The sequence below is a fragment of the Lacerta agilis genome, chromosome 14, assembly GCF_009819535.1.
Source record: "Lacerta agilis isolate rLacAgi1 chromosome 14, rLacAgi1.pri, whole genome shotgun sequence".
Lineage (NCBI taxonomy): Eukaryota > Metazoa > Chordata > Lepidosauria > Squamata > Lacertidae > Lacerta > Lacerta agilis.
Window position 1 is genome coordinate 32,136,450 of NC_046325.1, and position 9,340 is coordinate 32,145,789.

Sequence of the window (9,340 nt, forward strand, 5' to 3'; positions counted from 1 at the left end):
ACAAAGCTGCTTCTGGCGAACCAGGGCAGCGCACGGAAACGCCGTTTACCTTCCCGCTGGAGCGGTCCCTATTTATCTACTTGCACTTTGACATGCTTTCGAACTGCTAGGTGGGCAGGAGCTGGGACCGAGCAACGGGAGCTCACCCCGTGGCAGGGATTCGAACTGCCAACCTTCTGATCAGCAAGCCCTAGGCTCAGTGGTTTAACCCACAGCGCCACCTGGGTCGTAAGTTAGAAAGAACTAAAAAGAGCCCTCCGCCCATCCCCGATATCACGTGACTCCTCGAGAGCTTCGCCGCCGCGCAGTCACCTGCAGCCTGTCAAGAAAGAACAAAGCACGTGACTCAACTTTGTCTGGTCTCCTTCCTCTGACGCGCTCGGTGGAACGCTCCCGGGAGCAGTGGGGAGGGAGGGGAGGAGAAGGGGAGGGTTTTGCGGCCGGCCAATGAGGGACCCGCGATCCCTCGCAGTTGCCCAATCCGCACGCAGAGGGCGCGAGCGCGAGGGTCCGGGAGCCAATAGCGGGCGGCGATGAGGCTCCGTCTCCCGTGAGCCACCGGGGCCCCGCCGGGCAGCGTTCCTTGCGTCGCGGCGGCCAATAGGAGCGGAGGACGCTGTGGTACATTGGCAAGGTGAGCGAGGGCGGGAGGGGCTTGGCTGGGTCTAGTCAGGAGAGCCGCGACTTTGAGGTTCAGTGCAGCCCTATTCATCCCCGAAGGTGAGTCTGTGCCCGCCTGGTCCTGAGGCCTCCCGTGAGGGTGAGGCGGCTGCACGGGGAGCAAGTGGAGCGGGGAGGCCCGGAGCTCGGGTCTGTTCCCACGAGCACTCCCTTAATCCCGAAGGCCCGTTTGAATTGGGAACAGCAGTTCAAAGGCGTCCCGTCGGAATCCTTGTTGCGAGTGAATCACTCGCGGCTTCCTAGGGGTGCCTTTTGACGGCTGACAGATATAGGTTGTTGCAGCCACAGAATCGTAGAATTGGAAAGGGACCGCGAGGGCCATCTAGTCCGACCCCTTGCAATAATGCAGGAATCGTTCGCGCTACGTGGGGCTCGAAGCCACGACCCTGAGGATGGAAGAGTCTCGTTGAGCTTGCCCTCTCAGCAAATTGGCCTGCTTGCTAACGGATATGCTAGACTAGATGGTGGACCAAGTCCTTATTGTGGGCTAGAAACTCCAGGGCGAGATGGCTTCTGGTGCAACCGGCCTGTTAGCTGCCGGTTTTGTCTGCTTGGGAATGCTTTTTTGGAAGGGCAGGGCGAAGGTATAAGGAGATCCTGTTGAGCTGAACGGGGTGTGTTTGTGTGTGGGTTAAGAAGAGTAGAGGGCAGGTGTGCAGAGGGCAACTAACGTGAAGAGAACTGGCCAATGTCTTCTTCAGTATGGGCAGTTAACGAAGGTGTAGATGGTGGAGGCTGTCATTGGGATGCCACCCACAAAATGGGAAAGGATTTGGGAAGCTGGTAGATTTGTGATGGGGTTGTTTTCAGGGGGACAGCAGCTTTGAAATACTAACTTTTTGCAAGTCCTGTTACCTAATTGTGCTTTTTCGTGGCTCCTAGCTAACAGAGGTATGCACAGTTTCTCTTAAACGCCCTTCTTTCAATCAATTACAAAGTCAAATGCCATTTTTGAGTGCCTAATTGCTGTAAGAAGCAATGTTGTGTTGGACAAACTAAGCTAAGATTGTCATCTGTCTTTCCTGTGACAGGTTTCATGTCTGTCACCTTATCTGTGATGTCTGTCCATAGTTGGAGGTCACTGATGCAAAGTTACAAGCTATCTGGTTCTTCCTTGCTCTTTGTGAATAACTGGACTCTCCATTAATAGTGTTCCTTCAAGGCCATTCTGTCCTCCTCCTTTAATTCTGGACTTAGTTTGCAAAATCTTAATAAAAAAGCTATACCTGAAACAGATCCGGAAATGTACTCCATTTTGTCCACAGTGGGCTTTCCCTCTTGGTTGTGAGAGTATTCAGTGGGTGTTTGTGTAAAATGTGACTTTCCCCCTTTATTCAGGATCATCAGAATGCAGACTCCAGTAGCTCTCCTGGCTTCGCCAGCTCTGGTAAGGAATTTTTGGCTTGCAAGTGCCTTAATGTATCTTAGATTACTTTAGTATGTTACACTCATATTATTCATTGTTACAACGGGTAAAATCACTGTTTGATATCTCTCTTAAAGAGGAAAAACTAAGAGTGACCTGTTTGATATGTCATTTGAACTCAGTCAGCAATAGTTTCTGAAGGGTATGTTAAACCAGACTTACAAATACGTTAATAAAAGTTACAAGCCAACAAATCTTTAGTCTTCCTGCCCATGCATTCCTATAATAGTCCTCGGTGAGTGACTAGCTCTGTTCCAGTTTAGAAAACAAAACAAAACATCTATATCTTGGAAGTAATTTGGACTCTGTAAGGGGAACCAGCAAATGGCTTTTACCGTGTTTATTTATTTATTTAGGACAATTCTTATGCCAGAATTCATATATATGAGAATGAATTTATGACAGGTATGGGGGAACTTGTCACTCTCCAGATATTTTTGGACAACAGCTCCCATCATCCCTGACCATTGGCCATGCCGACTAGGGCTGATGCGAGTTGATCAGAAAGACCTGTTCAGTTCATTTGATATCAATTCAGGTGGACCCCCAAAGCAGCTAATGATTGTTTTTTAAAAATGAACAAAAATATTTGAATGCGCAAGTCCTGATACAAATAGTATTAGGAAGATTACTGCCCATGTCTAGAGTCTCTAGGTAAAGGTAAAGGCACCCCTGACCATTAGATCCAGTCGCGGACGACTCTGGGGTTGCAGTGCTCATCTCGCTCTATATGCCAAGGGAGCCCATGTTTGTCTGCAGACAGCTTCCAGGTCATGTGGTCAGCATGACTAAGCTGCTTCTGGTGAACCAGAGCAGCGCATGGAAACGCTGTTTACCTTCCCGCCAGAGCTGTGCCCATTTATCTACTTGCACTTTGATGTGCTTTCGAACTGCTAGGTGGGCAGGAGCTGGGACCAAACAGCGGGAGCTCACTCTGTCGCGGGGATTCGAACCTCTGACCTTCTGGTCGGCGAGCCCTAGGCTCTGTGGTTTGACCCACAGCACCACCCACATCCCCTAGAGTCTCTAGCTAGGTTTAATAGGCAGCAATGAATACTTTCCCTCTTGCTCATATGTCCTTTCCAATATGAGAGAAGCTGGAGTGCAGGAAGTAGAAACTAAAGTATGGCAATCAGCTCTACAGTATTGGATAAGAGTGAAAACGTCCCCAAATGGTCTTCTCCCCTTAATCAAACTGATAGTTTTCAATCCACTTGGGAGCAGACTATTCAAAAGAAATTAGCCTCGTATGGACTGCCAGTGGCGACTACTCTATCTATGGGAAGCAAAAGGGCGAAAAAGATTATTAGGGAAAGAATCGCAGATATCGACCGCCAAAACACCTTAACTCGTCTTTCCTCAATGTACAGACAACTGTATGAGCACCGCCCAAACCACCCAGCCATCTATCTAAAGTCGTTAGAAAACCCGAGACATTGATGGGCCTTTACTAGGGCTTGTTTTAATGCATTACCCTCGGCGTTACTAACTGGTAGATATCTTCGGATCCCAATAGAACAGAGGCTATGTCCTTGCGATCTCAAGGAAATCGAATCTATTAGCCACATCCTCCTACACTGCACTCTGTATCGAGATTTGAGGAAGGAGTTAATCAAACCCCTGTTAAAAAATCTACCAGGCCATTCAATTGAAATGCTGACTAGATATTTAATTGAGGACACCAACCCAGAGCGAACTATGACTGTAGCTAAATTTTGCTATCATGCAGCAAGACTGAGACGCGTCATGACATCAACTGACAACAGCGATAAAGCCGTCCACCAAGCCATAGCAGATAATACTTAAATGGAATTATCTCCCATTAAATTTTAGCTTAATTTTAATCTAACATGGGATCTGAAATAGTATTGTTAAAAGACGATATTTAAGAAATATTTATACTATGTACTATCGTTTTATTTTCTCTTTTGCTGGTCTATGACCGTAATAAAGTTTTACTATTACTATTACATTAGATAACGAATAGGCATACCTATCTTGAAAGAGAACTGCCTTCTGGTCAGCACAAAAGTGCCTCATCACCAGTTGGGGGGGAAGGCCTTAGATCACTGGTACAGGATAAATCTTGCAAGTATTTAATATCAAGTTAAATCCTTAAAATATACCATTTGAAGGATCAAGTGGGATAGCTAGGAAATATATTTGGCTATGATGCTGAAGAGCCACTGTCAGTCTTAACAGATTGCATTGGTCTATGAATAGAGCAGTTCTTTATATCCTGATACGAATTTAATGTTTTTCTTTCCAGTTCCGCTGCTGTTCTCGAGCTCTAACCAGGCCAGCTTCCTTGTCTATATTGAGCAGGCCAGAGACTCAGACTCTGCAGGTAAGAATAAACAGCATGACTCCTCAGTGCTATCTTCAGTTTTTGTTTGTACCTTGATTTTATTTACAAAAAGGAGCAAAATAATAATAATAATTAACAGCATCATACAGTGATACCAAACTACAGCCAAACAAAAAAACTTTTTTTCCCTGGCAGAAGCTACTGTCTTGTTGCTTTGAGAGTCCATGTTAATATTTTAAAAATTAAAAAGCAAGCAGTACTTCAAAATCATTATGTCCTTCCTTTTTTTAAAAAAAAAGAAAGCATGCTGTTACACATGTTGTCTGTGTATGTTTCAACTGGTCACCCTCGCTTATTTTAAAACACCTTTTGGATAGGAAATTGCATAAATTTAAGCCTTCATGAACCTTTTGTTGCTATTCTAACGTTTACATTAAGTAGCTTCCCCTAGAATTCCCTTTTACTCCTACTGGATTGGGAAATATTAAGAATTGGTATTCTTTGTGTGCGTGGTAGGCATATCTCTGTTTGTACATCAAACAGATTTTCAGAATCTGCATATTTGTGGTTCAGTGGTTGCTACATCTCTTAACTGGATTACAAGGGAGGTCATTTCACACACACCCTTAAGATTTCAATAGGGTGACTGAACAACAGTTACATCTGCTAGAGACCTGCATTTCTGTTCCACCCCATGACCTGTGGAGAGTATCAGAGCCTAAAGAGTTCAGTGCTCTGCTGTGACACACTGGTCACTGTGTGGGCAGTTCACATACAGGCTTTTGGTCTTTGTGTGTGCTGTTTTCTTGGTTTCGTTTTCACCGACCGGAGCAGTCATGGAACTGAGAACTCCGGGAGAAGATTTATTGTTTTTGTAAATAAACTCAGCTAGTTAAGAAGACAACACTTCTGTGAATCATTGCTGTGCTGCCTTGGCAGTTACACACAAGCTTTTGCTGTGGCTTTGAACTCTGCTAATAGCCAGGAGTGGGCAGGCACAGAAAGCAAAGCAACGCAACGCAAGCCTGCCGGACCCTGGTAAACGCTACAGATTGTGGAACACCCAATTTCACAATCTAGCAGGTTATGGAAGTGATTTATAGCAAAGTGTTAGCTGCAAGGCGCCCACATAGCCAGCTGGAGAAGCCTGCTTTGATGCAGTTGGCATAGGGCAGTGGAACTCGCTGGCAGAAGATGGACACAGAAGTGAAAGCAGCCATCGTTCCAGCCCAGGAACGCTTCTGTGAATCATTGCTGTGCTGCCTTGGCAGTTACACACAAGCTTTCGCTGTGGCTTTGAACTCTGCTAATAGCCAGGAGTTGGCAGGCACAAAAAGCAAAGCAACGCAACAGACCCTGGTAGACGCTACAGATTGTGGAACACCCAATTTCACAATCTAGCAGAGACACCTAAGTAGCATTATTTGCTTTCTCTCCCCACACACTACCCCACTGCCAATGCTTAGAAAACTAGTAGTCTGTGTCCAAGGCCATTGCCTCTTCCCTTCTTTCTTCTCTACCCTGTCTTGGGTATGTCCTGCCCCTGCCCTGGAGATGGGCAGAAGGCAGCCTGGGATCTGTTTGGCAAGGATTCCTGACTCTCTTAACAATATCAGCAACTGAAAAAAGCCCCACCCACATTAGCTTACTGGAAAGAGATTTATTTTCTGAAAGAAATTGCAAGCTTGGTTCTCTTACGGATCACAAATCCATAGGTTGAGCCAGCCGTGTTCTTCATTCTTAGTGATCCACCCAGCTGAGCCATTATTTTCCACCTGCCCCTGGTGGAGGCCCTGCTTGGCTTCAAAGGTTCTAATAAAGAAACAAAGTAGGTCCTGCCAGCCTGATGTCTACCCACCCATTGTTTGGGAACATCTGCATTAAATGCTGTTGGGAAGAGAAAAAGATTTGGAGGCTTAAAGTGACTTGATATAAATCATGCTAATTACTTGCTTCCTCCACAGCCTTTTGGAGTTTTGAATCGTCAGCTGGCTCATCGGGAATTCCAAACCAGTGCTGTCTCCCGTGATATTGATACTGCTGCTAAATTCATCGGTGCTGGTGCTGCTACTGTGGGGGTAGCTGGTTCAGGAGCTGGGATTGGGACAGTGTTTGGTAGTTTAATCATTGGTTATGCCAGGTAAGTTAGCTTGGGGAAAGCATTTATGCTTTGTTTCAGCAGGCAGTGTAGATTTTTTTGTGTGAAGACTTTTACCATAAATGCATTCCTCTTGGGAGAAAGCAGCTGACAGTGATTGGAAACCGGAGCTAGGGAAAGCTGCAATAGAAAGGAATTGGTGGAATCTGCATGGAATTTTCTTGTCAAGTGTCTTGCTGATGAGAAAAAATACCTTTTCCAAACCAATAGTGTCAAAGGTGTCACTGTTAAAAAGATCATAACCAAAGCTACCTTTAATGTAAGAATCAGCTTGTATTGTGCACACAGTGCTCATACCAGCTGGGTTATTGTCTCTCCATTCTCAATGTAATATTTTTGTGTGCTAAAGAAGCAATTATTGTCTTATGTATGGATTGAAGAATTTGTCTCTCTCTCTAAATGTTCCTGCTTGGTGAAGTGTGTCCATGGTTCGCAAGTATGTGAGCACATAAATGTTTGTATTCAGACAAAGTATCTTCACAGATTTTGGAACATAATATGATTTAATAGAATGTACTCATGTATTTCAAAATTTAAATTAAGGGATGCTTCCCCCCAGTCTTCTGTCTTGCCTCTCCTTCCTTCAACTCTCTATGAACCACAACTTATTAATGACAGGGCTTGAAATATGTGGTTCTTTGTAAAGCAGATTTCCATGGTTGTATAACTTTAATTTAAGAACAATCAAAACACCTTTAAGTGAGATGTGGTGGATATATCCATGACTGGTAGTTAACAAAGCTTTCCCCGTGTTCACTCTGAGGTTCTACAAATACATTTTCAAGAGTGGACTTGGGAAGCCTATTGCAGCTTTTTATTTTGGAAAAGCCAATGGGATTTTACCTTACAGATTTCTCTTCTGTTCTACCTACAGGAACCCATCCCTCAAGCAGCAGCTGTTTTCTTACGCTATCCTGGGTTTTGCCCTCTCAGAGGCCATGGGGCTCTTCTGTTTGATGGTGGCATTTCTCATTTTGTTTGCCATGTGAAAGCCTTGGAGCTACGCTGCAGCTGCTGTCTGTCTGTGTCCTCTCCAGTTTGAGCCTGCCTCCCTTGCCAGGGTGTTAACAGATTTAAACAAACTTTCTCTAAATAAATAAGATTCAAGTTTTTTGTTTTGTGCTTTTCATCCTAAGAGCTTGCTCGTAATTCTTAAATATACACATTGAGAAGGGGAACAAAGAATTGTAATGTGCCAAATCAATCTGGCACAGAGTCCTTTTGCAATATACAATAAAATATAGTTGGCTAAAAAGTCAGTGCCACTATTAGCCCCCAGATATTAAGAAATAGTGTAGGAAGAGAACAGTTCTACAACCTGCTTGAAGGATACAATTGGAATGTCATCAGGCCCACAATTCCATAAAGTGTTTGCGTAAGGAACAGGAAGGATGGTCTATACTGAAGTTGCATGCAGGGAAAGGCATAACTTATTTTCAAATAATCTGTCTCTATACTACCGAAGCAAGTTTACTGCCCTCCGCAACTGGAAAGGGTATGAAAGCCTTTACAAAAATTAAACAAGCTTATCTGCACCCTGAGACTAGTAAATTCTAATCCCTCATAAAGTTGGCATGCCACTGGAAGTGAGTGTTCTGGTTTGCTAACATTCTTTTGGAACCCGAACATCTAACACGGATTCCGCGGCTTCCAGTTGGCTGCAGGAGCTTCCCGCAGCCAAATGGAAGCCGCGCCTTGGTTTCTGAATGTTTTGGAAGTTGAACGGACTTCTGGAACAGATTCTGTTTGACTTCTGAGGTACGACTGTATTTCTAGTCAGGACAATAATCCACTTTAACAAACTAGGCATATTTAAAAACCATGCAACCGTGGGGATCTGCAGCAGAATGTGCTGCATATCCAGCTCCCAATAGCATTGTTAACACTGCCATTTTGAAATACTGTTTGAGACTTCTAGGGAAGATTCAGAAGAAACGGGGTGGGAACCATCTTTCAGAAACGTTAATCTACGCTGCCATATATAGTGGTACCTCTGGTTACGTACCTGATCCATTCCGGGGTGCTGTTAACACCCCAAAGCGTACGCGACCAGAGTGGTGATATCGCGCATGCGCGTAAGTGCGATATTGCTATTCTGCGCATATTTGCGCATACGCGACTGCAGAACACTTCGGCACATGCACAGACCGTGAGGAGCAGGCACGTTCGTAATACGAGGTACGACTGTAATGTTAAAGGACTCATTTCAGTCTCGTTTTGAGCCCCAAAATTCTGTGTTTTGTGACAAAACCTGGCGGGTTACAGAAAAAGGGGGCCTTTTTATCCCTGTTCAAAACCTCCCCATATAAAGGCAGTGAGGGCAGTCTGAACCTTAGGACACCTAACCCTGTATTTCCCTTCAAGGAGTCCTGGCAAGTATCAAATGTGCAGGTTGTGTGTGTGTGTATCTCCTATGGCCTGATTCCGTATAAGCCCATTTTCTGTTCCTCCTTCAGTCTGTTTGAAATTAATTTTTAAAGTTATTCTCAAGGTCATAAGTTGGAGTCCCTACCTTGGACAAAAAAGCTCCTGCATCGCAGGAGGCTGGACTAGATTACCCTTCCAAGTCTACAATTCTATGATTTCTTAAGTAAAGCTACAACGAACATACTATATTTAGTGCGAGGAGTTCCGTCTGAATTTTGCTAACCCTTGGTTCGTTAAAGGGCAGAACTTCGGTGACCTTCAGAGCTTTCCCTTAAATGGTGCAGAGATTTAACTCACAACAACAGAACGTCATCCTAAAAAGGGGTCATTTTTCTTTCGT

The 9,340-nt window shown here is 44.7% G+C and overlaps 1 protein-coding gene across 2 annotated transcripts; it reads left to right on the top strand.

Annotated features, from left to right (window-relative positions):
• Positions 1–538: 538 nt before the first annotated feature.
• ATP5MC1 (ATP synthase membrane subunit c locus 1) lies at positions 539–7,684 on the top strand. 2 transcript variants are annotated; one of them, XM_033170174.1, is made up of 5 exons: positions 539–634; positions 2,020–2,068; positions 4,377–4,454; positions 6,380–6,555; positions 7,448–7,684. In XM_033170174.1, the coding sequence occupies exons 2-5, from the start codon at positions 2,030–2,032 to the stop codon at positions 7,560–7,562; spliced, it is 408 nt and encodes a 135-aa protein (XP_033026065.1). In that variant the 5' UTR covers positions 539–634; positions 2,020–2,029; the 3' UTR covers positions 7,563–7,684. The 2 variants fall into 2 exon arrangements, with proteins under 2 accessions (XP_033026065.1, XP_033026064.1); XM_033170173.1 differs by having other exon boundaries at positions 610–720.
• Positions 7,685–9,340: the final 1,656 nt, after the last annotated feature.

Coding starts and splice junctions, on each gene's coding strand:
- ATP5MC1 (XM_033170174.1), top strand. CDS start 2,030: ATGCAGACTCCAGTAGCTCTCCTGGCTTCGCCAGCTCTG. Junction 2,069..4,376: donor TCCTGGCTTCGCCAGCTCTG/GTAAGGAATTTT, acceptor TTTTCTTTCCAG/TTCCGCTGCTGTTCTCGAGC. Junction 4,455..6,379: donor CAGAGACTCAGACTCTGCAG/GTAAGAATAAAC, acceptor CTTCCTCCACAG/CCTTTTGGAGTTTTGAATCG.